The 18371-nt window shown below is 39.7% G+C and overlaps 2 protein-coding genes across 2 annotated transcripts in view; both read left to right on the top strand.

Annotated features, from left to right (window-relative positions):
• LOC107583407 (olfactory receptor 51E2-like) overlaps positions 1–4923 on the top strand; it is a 9212-nt gene extending 4289 nt beyond the window's left edge. The window contains exon 2 of the mRNA XM_016269611.1: positions 4796–4923. Coding sequence (XP_016125097.1) covers positions 4796–4923 — 128 coding nt within the window. The remainder of the gene's footprint in view (positions 1–4795) is intronic.
• Positions 4924–14014: 9091 nt separating this feature from the next.
• On the top strand, positions 14015–15019 carry LOC107583406 (olfactory receptor 24-like). Its single transcript, XM_016269610.1, has one exon. The coding sequence runs from the start codon at positions 14015–14017 to the stop codon at positions 15017–15019; it is 1005 nt and encodes a 334-aa protein (XP_016125096.1).
• Positions 15020–18371: the final 3352 nt, after the last annotated feature.

Genomic DNA, 18371 nt, shown 5'->3' with positions numbered 1-18371 from the left:
TATGAGCTATCCCAAGAATTTTGATAGGATTTACAATATTTAATACACAAAATACTAAAAAATTATATTAAAAAACTATTTTATTTTTTTAATTCATATACATTTTGATCAATCTAGTAAACCGTAACATTTTTTTTGACTGTAGGTTATGATGAGATATTTAGGTCATGTTTGTTTTGTAACAAATACTTAAAGAGAATGAACGTTTGATGTCAAGAATACTTTTTATTTTAAAATTCAAATTGAACATGGAAAAAGTGCAACATACTAATAAAAAAAAAACATTTCAACAACCAAAAATAGAACTAAAATTTAAATTTAGAAATGTAATTGTAATATCAAAAAAAAAAGCTTTTGAAAGTCTTATAATTTTCACTCTTCAAAAGAAGAATTAAATTTTAATCCCATTTTTTCATGGCATTCAACTAAAAAAATCTCCAATTAAATGTGAATGGGTCTCTGCAGTCTTCCACATCTTTGATGAGATTTTGGAGGGTCTTTTCCTTGTCATCCTCTTCCATTCTGAGGAAAAGAGGCTCTTCCACAGGGCCCCTGAACACATGTCTATTGGCATGTATCCATTTTACAACCAGTTTCATGTGTTTGATTATAGTGAGCTCCTTCATTACAAAATGGCAAAGAATAATACAGTTTTACTATTTCATATAAATTACACATTTGCAACAACACACATTTACTGACAAATACCTTACTGCTGCTGGGTGTAGCTTGTTCTTCATGTAGCTCTAGTGTCTTCTCCAGTTCAGCCCCGGAAGGGCTCCTGATTTTTCGTTCAGCCCAGGAAGGGCTCCTGATCCCCAGTTCCGCCCAGGAAGGGCTCCAGCCCCAGAACCCAGCTCAGAGCGCCCTCCAGTGCCCGCTCCTAGAAAGCGCCCTCCAGTGGCTGCTCCTCGAAAATGCCCCCCCTACCACCCGCTCCAGCCTCCTCCAGCGCTGTCGTCTGGCAGCCCCTCTGCTCGCCCTCAGCCCACCATCATTGCGGTGCGAGCCCAGCGGGACTGCCATCCTCCAGCGTCGCCGGGGTTGGAGTCTCCCTCACCTCTGCCTCCAGCCTCCGAGGTCCGGACTCCACCTCGGCCCGTAAACCCAGTGACTCCACCTCGGCGCTCCGAAATGTTCACGCAATCATGTTGCACACATATCAGAAGATCTGCGCTGATGTAAAAGGTATACTGCTGTAAAAAAGCACCTTATTTGTTTAAAGTGTTGCAAACCAAATGTTATTGCACTTTTGTTCATATAGCAATACTTTTAAATGGAAAAAAGTGCACAATTCACTACATTTGAATGCATTATTGAATTTTGTGCATAATGCGATCAATCGCGATTACAAAATTTTAATCGTTGCCTAGCACTAATATATATATATATATATATTTTTTTTTTTATAGTCTTTTTTGTTTTTGTTTTTCGCTGTGGGATTTACACTATCTCCACAATAAATTCACCTCCACTGGAATTAGTTTTTGATTTCAATGAATTTCTTTCTTCTATTGAACACAAAATAAGATATTTTGAAGAATGTGGGTAACCAAACAGTTTCTGGTCCCTAATTTATTGTATTTTTATTTTTTCCCATACTATGGAATTCAAGGGCCCTCAGCAACTGTTTAGTTACTCACATTCTTCAAAATATCATCTTTTATGTTCAACAGAAGAAAGAAACTCATACAGGTTTGGAACAACTAGAGAGTGATTAACTGTCAGAATTTTCATTTAGGGTGATCTATTGCTTTAAGAGGCTTCTAGAATGAGCGAGGCTTCTTGTGCCATCTGTTTGCTGCTTGATTCGTATGTATGTGATTCCTATCTATTTTCGTCACCAAGACAAACACTTTGTGTGTGTAAGCATATTTGGCAACAAAGCTTTTTCTGATTCTCATATATTTGTTAACATTGTTTTAATTTATTATCGTAATCATAAACACACTGATTTGTAGCACAAATAGATTTACCATTTATGAGACTTGTTATTCATCTAGTTTTTTTAACCTATTCATTTACTTGTGAAGTCACGCATGTGCGCAGAAAATAGCTTACTTCTGGGTTGAAAAATTAGGTGGACTACCTGTTGCTCTGAAAAAAATAGTTTACTCTGCTTTGGTTTAGTATCAAACTATTTTTATTGGCAAATATAGACAAAGTAACTGTCTGAAATGTAAGTTATTCAATAACAATTACATTTTTGTCTTAAGCATTATACAAATATGCTGTTGTTTTAATTATCAAAATATATTTGGAACCATGATGCTCTTGTATGTTTTGCACCCTTCTATATTTATCCTATAAAACATTGTTTCTTGGTACAATGGACTTACTCCTATCCACCCATGATTAGCATACCATTAGTTTGATGCCTGCTAACAGTGATGCTCTGTGGACAGTAGCACTGCTGATTTTCCCATGATTAAATAGATATTCCTGCCCCTTTATCCTCAAGTCTATAGAGAAAAAGGTCCCAAGCTCAAGAGAATAATCTAACTATATATTTGCTGATGGCTGGTAAATTTATGAGATTGTTCCAGTTTGGAGAAGGTAAAGTATGAACCATGTGTTTCCTCTGTTTCTATCTAATGATTTTACTGAAACAACTTTGTTAAAGCACTTGCTTTAAATCTAACAAATGTAAATGTTTCGTTGTATTTATCAGTACTGCAGTGCTCTTGGACAGTTGACACTTTTTTGTTACTGTATGGAGAATGTATGTGTAATATGTTTATTGTTTCATGCAGTTTCTAATTCTCACCATTCTATGCTATATGACACATTAGAAGGTATTTGCTTACCACAGACTACATCATATCATGATTTTAAGGCATGTAACGCAGGCATGGGCTTCTGTGAACTAAACCCATTAAAGTAATCCTTAAAGGGTTAGTTCACCCAAAAATGAAAATTACCCCACAAATTACTCACCCTCAATTCATCCTAGGTGTATATGACTTTCTTCTTTCAGACGAATCCAGTCGAAGTTATATAAAAAATTGATTTTTATCTTTCAAGCTGTTTAATGCCACTCAGCGGGTGTTGCATGCATCAGTCCAAAAGAAGTTAAATAAAAAGCACCCATCCATTCAAAAAAGTGTCTCACACGGCTCCGGGGGGTGAACAAAGGCCTCCTGTAGCGAATCGATGCGTTTTTGTAAGAAAAATATCCATATTCAAAACGTAATAATCACTTTAATGTAGTTTGCGCCAACAGTCCTACACAGAAGCAGCTCCGGGCGGATGACGTATGAGTTCAGCATTGCACATTTTTTAATACAACGCCGACTGGATTCGTCTGAAAGAAGAAAGTCATATACACCTAGGATGACTTGAGGGTGAGTAATTTGTGGGCTAATTTTCATTTTTGGGTGAACTAACCCTTTAAGGATTACTTTCGCACATTTGTTTACCCCACAAAAAAAATAAACAAAATAAGTTCAATATACATCTATGATAAACAGTTACATAGGGCCACATAGTATTCAGCACAATGCCATACAACTGCTTCTGGAATTGGGGGAATTGTGGCCTAATGGTTAGAGAGTCGGACTCGTAACCCAAAGGTTGTGGGTTCGAGTCTCGTACCGGCAGGGATTGTAGGTGGGGGGGGGGAATAACCAGTGTGCTCTCTCCCACCTTCAATACCACGACTGAGGTGCCCTTGAGCAAGGCACCGAACCCCCAACTGCTCCCCGGGCGCCGCAGCATAAATGGCTGCCCACTGCTCCGGGTGTGTGTTCACGGTTTGTGTGTGTGCACTTAGGATGGGTTAAATGCAGAGCACTAATTCCTAGTATGGGTAACCATACTTGGCCACATGTCACTTCACTTCTGCATATTGACCATATTAATAACACAATGATATACCACACATTATTTACATGACAAAAATGCAGGATACAGCTTTCATGGTATACTTACACTGTTAAAAATATAATACACCTAGCTTTAACCAATTACATGCAGTGTGGATTTATGTGTAGCTTTAGTCAGATTTTTGTCTTCATGAAAATAATCTTAATTTCTGTCAAAAGTGCGCGTTGTTACCTCAACTTTGTGTAAGCTGACAAGAACATTAATTTTTAAAGATAATATTAAAAAACAAATGTCACACATGTAAATGTTTTCCGAATGGCTCTGAGCGTGGTCTGTCAGTATCAGTAGCAGTTCTATTAGAGCACTGTTCGATACATTACAGTTTCAAATGGTTCCAACACAATCTCATGGCAGTTACATTTGGTGAATTTGGTGGCTAATTCGTATAAATTTGTACGGCCTCATTTGTATGTTTTCAGCAACAGTAGCTGTTTGAACTGATGGTAGAAAAGCACTACAAGGTTTACCAAAGATTCTTGTGTAAGAATATTTGTTATGTACAGGAACGTCTCGGTTACATCAGTGGTGAGAGGTGACTTTTTTAACCGGGTATGAGTGATAAGGCATAAGGCGACAGCTGCATCCACTCATCAGGTTTTATGCTGAGGAGCTGAGAATATGTCCCTGGCAACCAGCGATGGTTAGAGGTTGTGGCATGGGGGCATAACGTCTCCGTTCCCTCCATCAGGGAATGAGGGTTTTATGTATGTAAACGAGATTTTCCCTATCTGTCGGTCACTACGAGTTATGTCGTGATGACATTAGGGGTCCATGGAAAACCTTGTAACCTTCCCACCATCCCAGCGTGAATTCGCTTACCTTGGTACCCACAGGGACCAAAGGTGAGAATATCGCTGCTGGTGATAGCCAAGCCGCTGTTCCTTTCACCACAGAAATTTCTTAACAGAAGGGAGTTCGACCTTCAATGAAAGATTGCTTCAAGTCTTTCCTATTTGTGGTTACAACTTGGCAGTGATGATGGGGAAGCGAGCCTTCCAGAGAAGGGCGCTACGGAGGCCACATCCTACCGATAGTTAGTTTACCTGTGTCTTGTTAATTCCTTGTTTGGTCTGTCACCCAAAAATGAAAATTCTGTCCTTAATTACTCACCCTCATGTCGTTCCAAACCCGTAAGACCTTCTGTCACGGGACGGTCAGGGGCACCGTGGAAAAACAAAGGGTCTGGGTCCAGATGCAGGTGAAAACTTCTTTATTCAAACAGAAAGGCCAACAAGGCAAAACAAAAACAGGTCTAGGGACGACGAACACCATTACATACACACAATACAGCCAGGCCGAGTGGTGAGTGAGAGGAAAAGATATAGTCAGTGAAGACGGGGCACAGCTGAGGGTGAGTGTGATGAGTGAGTGACTGAACCGGTGTGTGGAGTTTGGGGAATTAGTGTAATGAGTGAACAGGTGTATGGGGTTTGGGGAATGGGAGTCCGGGAGCTGGCGCCCTCTGGAGGAGAGAGGGAGAACACCAGACGCCAGACCCTGACACCTTCGTTCATCTTCGGAACACAAATTAAGATATTTTTAATGGAATCTGAGAGCTCTCTGACCCTCCTTAGATAGCAAGGATATTACCACGATCAATGCACAGAAACGTAGCAAGGACATCGGTAAAATAGTCCATGTGACATCAGGGGTTCAATCGTAATTTTATGAAGCTATGCGAATACTTTTTGTGTGCACAGAAAACAATGATAACATAATTACACAGAGCACGCATGCTGAACATAAACAACGCTGATTACGTTGATAACGTTCTGGGGTACTCTCCAAAATGGCAGAGGACGGTAACTCTGTGAGAAGAATTGCTGAATAAATTATGTTATTATTGTTTTCTTAGTGCACAAAAAGTATTCTCGTAGGTTTGTAAAATTACAGTTGAACCCCTGATGTCACATGGACTATTTTACCGATGTCCTTGCTACGTTTCTGTGCATTGATCGTGGTAATATGCTTGCTGTCAATGGAGGGTCAGAGTGCTCTCAGATTCCATTCAAATATCTAAATTTGTATTTATCCAGAGTTTTATGAAGGGGATGAGCATCTTTGTCCATAATCCCCAACAACTTTGCCAGCATTCTGTCCCCGACCACTTTCTCCAGTGTACCAAGCTCAGAGCCGACAATAGACTCAGCCTTCTTGATGAGCTTGTTTAGTCTGTTGGCATCCTTTGCTTTGACTCCCGCGCCCAACACACCACAGCAAAGAAGATTGTACTCACAAGTCACAACAACAGTCTGATAGCCCTTCTTGTAAACCCCTTGTTCTTGTAAACAGCCTCCGTGTTTATAGACCACTCCAACTTGTTGTCCAACTCGACACCCAAGTACTTGTACGATTTCACAAGTTCCACATTAATCTCCTCAATGCAGACTGGAGAGGGTGGGGTCTTATTCTTGTTGAAATCTACCACAATTTATTTTGTTTTCGTCACATTTAACTGATTTACCCCACACCACTTCACAAAGCAGTCAACCAGATTTCTGTACTCATCCTCCTGCCATTTCTCCACACAGCTTACTATGGCTGTGTCATCGGATTATTTTTGCAGATGACATGAGTCAGAACTGTACTTAAAGTCTGCAGTGTTAATTGTAAACAGGAAGGGAGACAGCACAGTTCCCTGGAGGGCCCCTGTTACTTATCAGACTTACAGACACACATCCCTGTAATCTCACAAATTAAGGCCTGCTCATCAGATAATCATGGATCCAAGTGACTAAGGAAGCATCCACCTGCATATCTTCCAGTTTTGCCTTCAACAATCTTGGCTGGGTGGTATTACACGCATTGGAAAAATAAAAAAACAAGATGCTAACTGTGGTATTGGGTCTATCCAAAGAACAATATACATTCTGCAGTAGATATATAATTGCATCTTCCACACACACACAAGCCTGCTCGTTGCTGTGGGCGGCGCCCCCCGTGTCGCACCCGACCGCTTAGTCCTCCAAGAAGACGACGAAGCGGCCCTGACACGGGCAACCCGGAGATGTGGGAAATTGCTCTTCAGGAGGTGGTGAGGACAGTGCCGCTCCTTCCCCCGGAGGAGGGCCGGGGCCAGGTGGAGAATCTTTTCTTCCCCTTTTTTTTGTTCCGCCACTGGCTCAATGGCCAGCGGTAACCACATTTTCAATAAAAGAGCAGTTTCCTTTTCCTCTGGCTTGCAAGGCTCGTGGGTTGACAGTGAGCAACTGTCTCTGGCCAGTCCACGGGGACACGGGGAGTTTTGCTGTGATGACTCAGAACGCGATGCCTTCTGTGCCACCCAGCACACCTCTCCATCGCTGCACCACTGCGGGTATGTCGATTGTCTCTTTGGTGCCACTCGTACGGAGTTTGGGAGCATGGCTTGCGCAGCCCAACCCGTCCCGCTGGCTTATTCAGACGGTTCGACTCTGCTACGCCATTCAGTTCACCAGGTCACCTCCCAAGTTCAACGGCATTCTCAAGACTTCAGTGGCAGTCCGAGACGCGTCTGTCTTGTGCCAGGAGATTGCTGTCCTATTGGCGAAGGATGCAATCGAGCCGGTCCCTCCAGCCGAGATGAGGAAGGAGTTTTACAGCCCTTACTTCATCGTACCCAAGAAAAGCGGTGGCCTTCGACCTATCTTGGACCTGCGAGTCTTGAATCGGGCCCTTCACAAGCTCCCGTTGAAGCAGTTCCGGCCGCTGCTGCTGGACAAGCACGTGTTGGTCCGCACAGACAAAACTGCGGCTGTTTCGTACATCAACCAACAGGGCGGTCTACGATCACGCTGCATGTCACAACTCACCCGCCATGTCCTCCTCTGGAGTCAGACGCGGCTCAAGTCGCTGCACGCCGTCCACATTCCGGGGGAGCTCAATCGTGCGGCTGATGCGCTCTCACGACAGCTCACTTTCCCCAGAGAATGGCAACTCCATCCCCAGACGGTCCAGCTGATCTGGAGTCGGTTTGGGGAAGCTCAAGTGGACCTGTTTGCTTCCCACGAGTCCTCCCACTGCCAGTTGTACTATTCCCTGACCCAGGCCCCCCTTGGCACAGATGCACTGGCACACAGCTGGTCCCGGGCTCTACGCAAGTATGCGTTTCCCCCAGTGAGCCTACTCGCACAGACACTGTGCAAGGTCAGGGAGGACGAGGAACAGGTCCTGTTGGTTGTGCCTTACTGGCCCACCCGGACCTGATTTTCAGAACTCATGCTCCTCGTGACAGCCCCTCCCTGGCACATCCCCCTGAGGAAGGACCTTCTTTCTCAGGGGCTGGGCACCATATGGCACCAGCGTCCAGATCTCTGGAACCTCCACGTGTGGCTTCTGGACGGGACGCGGCAGACCTAAGTGATCTGCCACCAGTGATGGTAGACACTATCACTCAGGCTAGAGCTCCCTCTACGAGGCAGGCCTATGCTTTGAAGTGGAGTCTGTTCATGAATTGGTGTTCTTCTCACCGAGAAGACCCCCAGAGATGCTCGATTAGAGTTGTGCTTTCTTTCCTGCAAGAAAGGTTGGAGCGTAGGCTGTCACCCTCCACCTTGAAAGTGTATGTTGCTGCTATCGCAGCACAACACGATGCACTGGACAGCCGGTCCCTGGGAAAGCATGACCAGATCGTTAGTTTCCCGAGGGGCGCCAAAAAGTTGAATCCTCCTAGGACACACCTGATACCCTTCTGGGATCTCTCTGTTGTCCTGAGACCCCGGCCTGGATACTCTTTCTTCCCCGGTTGGCGAATCCTGGTCGAGCATCCTCCAGTACCCCCGGCAGTCAGACTTGGCGGAGCAGTCTGACGCCAGGCCCAGTACTGGTGTTAGCATGCCCGGAGTCCCGGTCAGCCCCTGTACTGGGCTAGGTGTCCATATGGCTTGATTCCCTATGGGTAATCCCATATGTGTATTCTTCCACGGTAAGGTTTCCCTCTCGGTAAACCCGTGTCTTCCCTTGACAGACCCGCTCTGTCAGTCTCTTCTGGCAGTTGTTCCATCCCTACTCTAAGGTGGGACCTGCCTCAGAGACCATTCCATACAGTATGTAGTACTGCCCCCTTGGTCAGTCCATATCAGTATCTCCACATGTCACCTCCCTATGGGTAGGATGGGGTCTCCATAGCAACCTTTTCCTTAAGGCTGGCTTCCCCAATGTTCTGCCAGGCTGAAAAGAACAAATAGGAAAGATTTGAAGCAATCTTTTACTGAAGGTTGAAATCCCTTTCAAAAACTTTTGTGTGGACGAAACAGCATCATGGCCTTCTCCAGCAGTGATGTACTCACCATTTGGTCCCCTTCGGTACCAAGATCAGTGAATTTGCGCTGGGGCTTTGGGAAGGTTATGACCTTAGCGTAGGTTTTGTCTGGACACGTTACGGCTTGTCAACATTTGCAGCGCCACAGGGTTGTAACGATGTTCAGGTTGTGGCGTTTTCCATAGACCCCTAATGTCGTCACGATATAACTCGTAGTGACCGACAGATAGGGAACATCTCGGTTACATACGTAAGCCTCATTCCCTGATGGAGGGAACGGATACATTATGTCCCCATACCACAACCTTGAACCTGTAAGGTAAACGGGTCAATTTAGCTCAAAGGGAATAATTTATGATTTTATAGGGAATTTGGACAGAATAACTGTTTTATGGCTGATCACGGAGTCGGCCAGCGATTCATTGAACGTGGATATTAATATCCAAAATATAGTGAAAACACTATTTATTAACATAGTAACAAGATCGGCAGTTTAAGACATTACCTTGTAAGCACAAAACACAAGATACTTCTCTTTTCAATATAAATAAGGCTTTATTGGATAAATCTAAGACATATAAACTAATCTAACACATAAACATACGCACTCATACATTCACACAAGTTGCAGAAAGAGAGAAAGTGAGGAAAGAAGTTTAAGAGAATGAAAATGTGAAATCCCAAGTTTAGAGCAATATGTGCAATTGCATAGACCTGAACAACCATCAATCACTTAATTAACCCTCGCACCTATTGAGTTCCTCAATGAGGTTAAAATTTATATTAAATGCACCAGTTCAGCTAGAATCTGCAGGTACTTGCATTGCCTGTGTAGCGGGGTTCCCTTTGTTGTTGTCCTTGCAGAAAGGGGGTTTCCCGAGGTTGCTGATTGTCTGGAAGTTCAGTAGTCGTTGAAGTGATGTCTTGGGAAGCCAATGGTTGGGTGTTGGCTGAAGATTCGGAGTTGTGGGCTGGTTGAAGTTTTGAGGCGGTCACAGACTTGAGGTGAACACGCAAGACACAGCGTTGCAGCAAAACTTAACTCAGAACACGAAACTCTCAACGGAAAGAAAATAAACTAAAGTAGAAGAATAGAAGTAACAAGACTACATGGTTTTTCTTCTCATCGTGGCTAAGTAGCAGCGGGCATGCAGGCCGAAGCATGCTGGAACGGCGCTCGAAGAATTCACGGGCAAAAAGCAGTGGCAAAAATCATGACTAAAAGCATAATTTGATGGTGTCCTGAGTATTTAAACTGGGCTGTTGGACACATCCCAAATGATGTCTTGACCAATTAGACACTGTCTTAGCTCTGGTGTTGCGGTGTTTCTCCTCCCAATACATAAATCAATATGTTATCTTATCAGTCACATAGTCCGAATTTTCCCGCTCTTTCAGAGTATAATTTGGACATTATTTCTATAACCAGAATATATTATATTGATTGTAAAAACATTTAAAGCATGAATTGTCAAACTCATACATACCTAACATGAATATAATCCTATAAACTATTCAATAGTTATTCAAAATACATACACAATAAGTGATTAGGACATGATAGTCAAATGTGTAGGTTACATACATGATATAGAGTTATGCATAGAGATGATTAGTTGCTCATAAGTCCTTTTAGTGTCATTTAGGTGCATATATATAGGCAGTTTCTGTGCCATTCTGTGAAGTAAGAATGTGTTCTGTGAAGACCAAAGAGGCTAAAAGGTCTCATAAGGAATCTCAGTCTGGTTCTTGTCCTCTAGGTGGGGGGAAGTCAATCCAAAGAAAGTCTTTAGCTCTGTGATTACTGTCATGGATTTACATGTGATGGTCATGCTGTGCATCTGTTTGACCATCAATCTTGGTTACTTGCTCCAAAATTAACAATCTCCTTTCTGAGTTGAAATTATCAATGTGTTATTTTGTGTTAATGTTGAAAGCTGCTAGTTTGCTAGGCTCACTTCAGACCCGTGGCTCGCAATTAAATCTCTATCAGCTTGAACTATATGGAAGCCAGGAATAGTTACATTAGAGTCCGGTATCTGTTCATGAAGCCACACTTCTCTTTTTCATCCTCCGCTTCACGCCCGCTCTACAGCCTCGCCATCTCCTCCTTACGTCTCCGGTATGTTAAGCTTTTCCCCGACCTCAAGAGCTGGGCGCCTCAGCGCAATCAACTGATTGCGCGTGTAAACAATGCCAGCTGAATTCCAAGCATAACTCCCATTCTTTAGCAGCGACCCGAATTCAATGATGAGCAGTAAAAAGTATGAGTATGTAATATAAGTATGAGGAAGCATCTTGACAAAAAGTGTAACATAACAAAACTTAAAGAAAAAACTAATGACTAATTTACACAGCACCAGGTTCCAGGTTCTTGAATCTTAATTTGTGTTCAGAAGATGAACGAAGGCCTTACGGGTTTGGAACGACATGAGGGTGAGTAATTAATTACAACATTTTTGGGTGAACTATCCCTTTAAGCAGGGCTGTACAGTGCGACATATATGTGTGTGTGAGATTGATTATACATGGTAGTTGGGGGTGTGCGATATGACGATTTTTTGAAGAAATAACGTTGTATTGTGCTACAGCGCACATTCTATCAGCTGCAGTTCTGGCGCCTCCCTCCGTCTCAATATAATGTACAAAGCCACATGCATTCACATCAGTGTTAGCTCAGATATAGAGTTACTCTAATTTCTTTTTTGTGCTGAACACAAAAGAAGATATTTTGAAGAATGTGAGTAACCAAACAGTAGCTGGTTCACACTTTTACAGTAGGAAAAAAAATACCATGGAAGTCACTGTGGACCAGCAACTGCTTGGTTACCCACATTCTTCAAAAATAACGTTTATGTTCAACAGACGAAATAAACTAATTCAGGTTTAAAACAACTTGAGTAAATGATGGTATAAAAATGAAACACTATGACAGAATTGAAAGACAGAATTTTTGGTGAACGATTCTTTTAATGTTAATAAAACAACAAAACACAGAAAAAAAATCACTCACTGCTCTTGACTGATAAACTTATCATCAGTCAGTTGCTTTTAAAAAAGTATAATTGATGTATATAGTGTATATAGTTTTATTTTAATATTTGTTAATTCAATTTCTTGAATGTTACTGCTAAATACTGTACCTGAAAAATAAAGCACTGTTTGTTTTATTTGTATATTATGTGTATTTGTAATGTATATCTTTGTTCTTATTTTCTAATAACAAAGATAAAATACTGACAATGATTTTTATCTTTGCTCACTTTGGCGTAAATGTCTGCCATTCTTTTTTATTTTATATTTTCTTAAGGTGTAAGAGGTGTTATGTTTCTGCACTCTTCCATTTTTAGCAAATTAAGAAAACTTTTTGTGGAACATCAGTGCCTGTTTAAGTGATGAACTCCATTACTTGTGTTTGTATTCGGACATGATAACAGACGTTTTATACTTGTGCTACAACTTTTTGGCCTGTGCTACAAAACGTTCAACCTCTGTAGCACCAGTGCTATGTGAAAAAAAAGTTAACGTACAGCCCTGCTTTAAGTTTCTGTCCGTTCAGTTTAAGTTTGCTTTGCTGTTTTGAACTTTTCCTGGATTTTCTATGTTCGTTTCCCTGTGGATACACTAAAGACTGTGTATTGGATTTCCTCTGTGTCGTGTGCTTGATCTGAGCAAAGCACCCGTGACAATTTATCCTTAACCATAATAAATTCTGGAAACACTTTATAATATCACCCTGTAGTCCAAGACTGGTCACCCACTGAAGCTAAGTAGGGTTGAGCCTGGTCAGTACCTGGATGGGAGACCTCCTGGGAAAACTAGGTTGCTGCTGGAAGAGGTGCTAGGGAGGCCAGCAGGGGGTGTTCACCCTGTGGTCTGGGTGTATCAGAATAGTCGGCTGAGACGTTAAACTGAGGTCCTGACTCTCTGTGGTCATTAAAAATCCCAGGATGTCTTTCGAAAAGAGTAGAGGTGTGACCTCGGCATCCTGGCCAAATTTGCCCATTGGCCTCTGACCATCATGGCCTTCTAACAATCCCCATATCTGCTGATTGGCTTCATCACTCTGTCTCCTCTCCACCAATAAGCTGGTGTGTGGTGGGCGTTCTGGCGCACTATGGCTCTCGTCACATTATCCAGGTGGATGCTGCACAGTGGTGGTGGATGAGGAGATCCCCCCCTCACAATGTAAAGCACTTTGAGTGCCTATATAAATGTAATGAATTATTATTATTATTATTATTATATAACTTTCATTAATAAATCATTAACAAAAAATATATAATGTTTAACTTATTACTTAATATATATTCACATATCTAGAAATATGAGATAATGTGCTTGTTAATGTTAAATAATGAACTTAAACATTCCCAAATGATTAACAGATCATTTTGTAATGTAAATTGAAATGGTTACAAATGTCATCAAACTTTCAATTCATATGATCATGCATTTAAAAAAAAAATCAGTACCATTAGTATGATGGATAACAGTGACTCTCTGCGAACAGTAGCACTCTGATTTTTCCAAGATTGAGGACAAAGGGGCAGAAGTATCTATTCAAGTCTATAGAGAGAAGGGTCCTAAACTCAAGAGAGTAGTCTAACTATAAATTTGTCTGATGGCTGGTAAATTAATGAGATGGTTCCAGTTTGGAGAAGGTGGAGTATAAACCATGTGTTCCTTCTGTTTCTCTCTAATGATTTTAATGAAATATTATTTTATTAATAGTTTAATAAGATTATATCAAAGAACATTCAAACATGTTTGTCCATAAGAGCACTGTGACTGGTAATGAAATAATTACTTGAATATTCTCTGTTATTGAATGCTTTTCTGAAACGTCTTTTAATCACAGGTGACATAAAATATCAGACAACAGTAATCATGAGCTTCATGCAGTCAAACGCTTCTGCAAATGTGACCTTTGTGCGTCCTGCAACATTTTTCATCAATGGCTTTTTTAATATCCCACATGCAAAATACTACTATGTGTTCCTGTCTTTAGTGTATGTTGTGACTGTTTTAGGGAATTTATTTATCATGTTTATTATATATTTGGCCCGCAGACTTCACACAGCCAAATACATTGCTGTTTTTCATTTGGCCCTTTCTGATCTGTGTGGAAGCTCAGCTTTAATTCCAAAAGTCATGGACACATTTTTATTTGAGCACCAGGACATTTCATATGAAGCATGCTTGATATATATGTTTTTTGTATATCATTTCATGAACATGCAATCTTTGACACTACTTGTCTTGGCTTATGACAGACTGGTTGCTATTTGTTTTCCTCTACGGTATCATGCCATTGTAACCAAACCAGCCATGTTTCTGATCATAGGGGTAATATGGATTTTTTCTGTGACATTTTTTTCTGTACTTGTAGGTTCTGTGAATAGACTTTCTTTTTGTGGATCTAATGTGCTTGATAGTTATTTTTGTGATTATGGCCCTATCTATAGAATAGCTTGTAATGATAATTCTCTAAATATTTTGTTGGGTAAAATTTGCTATAGTCTCCTGATATTTACACCACTGATATTGATCTTCGTTTCATATTTCTGCATTGCTCTGGTTTTGTTTAAGATTCCCCATGGTGTTGACCGTATCAAGGCCATAAAAACCTGTACCTCACATCTCCTGTTGGTGGTAATTTTTTATATTCCGATTTTGAGCAATAATATTGCATCGATAATAACACCTTTGCATCCAAACAGCAGGATAATTAACAATTCCCTGACGCAGACAATACCACCTATGCTGAATCCCATCATATACACTCTAAAAACAGAGGAGGTCATGCAATCCATAAAAGAACTGTACAAACGCAACAAGGTGAACACAAGCACAGAAAGAAGAGTGAAATGCAGCAGGAAAATTTTAAAATAATAATTATAGCTTTAATATTACTGTTTATCAGCTGTGAACAAGTTTTATTTTGTCTGTACTTGTAAGAGAAATGGTGTTGTAAACAGGTCAAATATATTTAAAACCTTTGGGCTGAAATCTAGTAAAGCTGATTTGTGATTCCTTACCTTTTTAAGAACAACAATTTTAGTGAAGATTCTTAATAGACATTTTGAATGCAGTATTAACCTTTCCATTTTATTATTTTAGGCTAACAGTAAATCAAAAGAAAAAAACCCTTTGAATTAAATTTGCTTTCAATATAACATCTTTTACAAATGCTTAATGATTAGCTTTATTTGTGAGAGTACTGCACAACTGTTGGATAGTGGACACGAGAACTTTTTGTTCTTACATGTATTGTGTATGTGTAATATCTTTATTATTTTGTGCAGTCACTAATTCTCACCATTCTGTGTTAAATTTCACATAGGTGTTTTATGATGATCACAGACCACATAAGCATGTGCCTCAGTGAACTAAATTAAATAAAAGTAATCCTTAAATTATACCTTGTTCATTTAACAAAATTAATGCAATATACAAATATGATAAACATCTGTGTAAACCCTGCACACAGTACTCAATACAGTGCCTTACAACAGCTTTTTACATATTCTGTTAAATAACACAATGACATAGCAGACATTATTTATGTGTCAGAAATGCAGGATACAGCACACAGGCCTACATGTAACAACTTATGCATAACCTAATGTATTTTGAGAGTATATTTTTAAACAAAAATGCTAAAGGTTTTCTATGATAGACTAGCATACACTTTTACTTTTTCAACCTACACTCTTAAAAATAAAGGTGGTTCACGATGCCATAGAAGAACCTTTTTGTCTAAATGGTTCCATAAATAACCTTTAACATCTGAAGAACCTTTCTGTTTCACAAAAGGTTCTTTGTGGCGAAAGAAGGTTCATCAGATTACAAAAAGGTATAAAAGAGATGGTTCTTTAAAGAACCTTTGACAGAATGGTTCGTTGTGGAACCAAAAATGGTTCTTCTATGGCATCGCTTGAATGTGTCCAATGTGAATGTATATTTGGTTTTTAGCTTTGGTCCGAGTGTTTTCTTTTGACGAAATTGTCTCTTAAATATTGTAAATATTGTACCTGGTTACATCATGCCTTGTAACACAGGATTTAAGCCAAGAAGTACAATAACTGTTCGAGATAAAATTTAAAAATAAATGTCAAAATAATCTTCTCATGTGAATTAAGTGCGTTTCCATTTCTAGTCCAAAGGGTTCTGAACATAGTCAGTCAGTAGTATCAGCACACTTTCTACAGCTACAATTTCAATCAGTTCAATAAAGGCTGCAATGGTCGTAGAGGTTGTCTAATTTCAGAAAAGCAACCATTACATTCCAAAGCAAGAAAGAAATTACAGTAATTAGGCCTTACGAGGAATAACAGTCATTTTTATGATGACTTTTGTTAAATGAGACATCCTCAATGACGTACTGTTTGCAACTGACAAATATGACCTCCGGAGGGCACAGCCTTCGAAATAAGACACAACAGATACACAAAACCTACATATGGATATGGCTTCATGTACACGAGGGATAGCATTGTTAGCGGCCAGTGATAAGGCCTCACAGAAATCTATGTATTTTGTTCTGCTTACTGATCATTTAGTTTGCAAAACCTACAATCACCCATTTCTTCACACATATCCTTTAGTGTTATGTTCGACACCGAACCAAAGCTTGTGTAAAAACGTTATCTGAGCTGATTCAGTTTAACCAGCGAACCCCAGTCTCATATATTTCTCTTACTCTAATAATACATTTTAATGTCATTGTTGTTTTTTGAAATATCAATATTCATAATAAAACGCTTATGAATATTTCTGGATTTTGAAAGAACAGTCGAATAATAAGGGCATGCTTCAAATCACTGGTTTTGTTAATTAATTCATTTCATTATTGGTTTTATTTTATTTGACCTATTTTAGCACCCGCTAAACTGTCGAACATGGTCTTTATTTTTTAAATGTCCCACAAAAGATGCAGTTGGTGTTAATTTATTTTCCCTCTTCTCAACTGCACCCCCTGATGGTGAGCTTTGAGTTGAAATATATGGGCTTTTTGTTCAGTACATATTTTTTCCTCTCCCATTTAGCTTCCTTGAGGAAGAATGGGAAACAAAAATTAGAAAAAGATCAAGAACTATTTTTAGGAGAATTTTGACTGCTTACTATACTTAAATAATATTATGGTTATGTAGGCTACACACAAGTCAGACCTGCTGTACTGTATCTCCCTATAATTTTGGGGGGATAACTGTTGTATAGTACTATAGAGTTGTGTAGTTACTCCTGCATCTTTTTCTTCAAATCTGTAGGGAGAAGGGGTGATCTATGAACTAAAGTCCCAATCATCAACTATATACTGTATATTTGTCTGATAGCTGGTAAAATAATGAGATGGTGGCAACTTTGGAGAAGGTAGAGTATAAACCACTTGTTTTAAATATGTTCAGTATGATTATATCAAAGAACAGTTAAGCATTTTCATTAATGCAATGTGATTGTAAATGAAATGATTACTTGAACATTCTTTGTTTTTGAACAGATTTCAATGACAGGGTTTTTTAAATAGGTCAAATAGACGTCTCCATGATGTATGTGTGCTATCAGGGAAGATTCACACCCCTATTTTTAAGATGGCAGTACTGACATACAGAGATTGCAACTATAAACAAGATGCATAGAAACTGCAATTTTGGTTAAAATGTAAAGTTGTAAAGATGTATTTGCACAGCAGAATAATTAATTAGGAAAAAATGTAGATCAAGAATCGTTTTGGAATCGGATCGTGACTCCCAGAATCGGAATCGGATCGTGAAGTGCCTAAAGATTCCCAGCCCTATAGGAAGTGCATTCTCAGTTACAAAAATATATCAAAACCAGAAATTATAGCTTTCCCATAAGGGGCAATATTTGCTCCCTCAATTTAGAAATGTAAGAATTTAACATTAAAGATGACTTACTTAGGAAAAAATTATATATATATATATATATAAAATGAATATCATGGAAAAGTTCTTTATTTTTTGTAATTTAATAAAAAAAAAACTTTCTTATATTCTAGATTCATTGTACACAAACTGAAATATTTCAAGAGTTTTTTTTTTATTCTGATGGTTATGACTTACAGCTTAGGAAAATTTAAACTTCAGTATCTCAAAAAATGTGAATATTCCATTTTGAGCTTGATTCGTTTGATTAATTTTGAGTATAAATACTGGGTACCTCCAGGGCTAGTTTAGAACATGCAACCACAATTATGGGGATGTAGTTTTTTTTTATTCTGATG

This window comes from Sinocyclocheilus grahami, unplaced genomic scaffold, assembly GCF_001515645.1.
Source record: "Sinocyclocheilus grahami isolate Dianchi unplaced genomic scaffold, SAMN03320097.WGS_v1.1 scaffold53.1, whole genome shotgun sequence".
Taxonomy (NCBI): Eukaryota; Metazoa; Chordata; class Actinopteri; order Cypriniformes; family Cyprinidae; genus Sinocyclocheilus; species Sinocyclocheilus grahami.
This window is presented reverse-complemented; position numbering and strand designations above follow the sequence as displayed.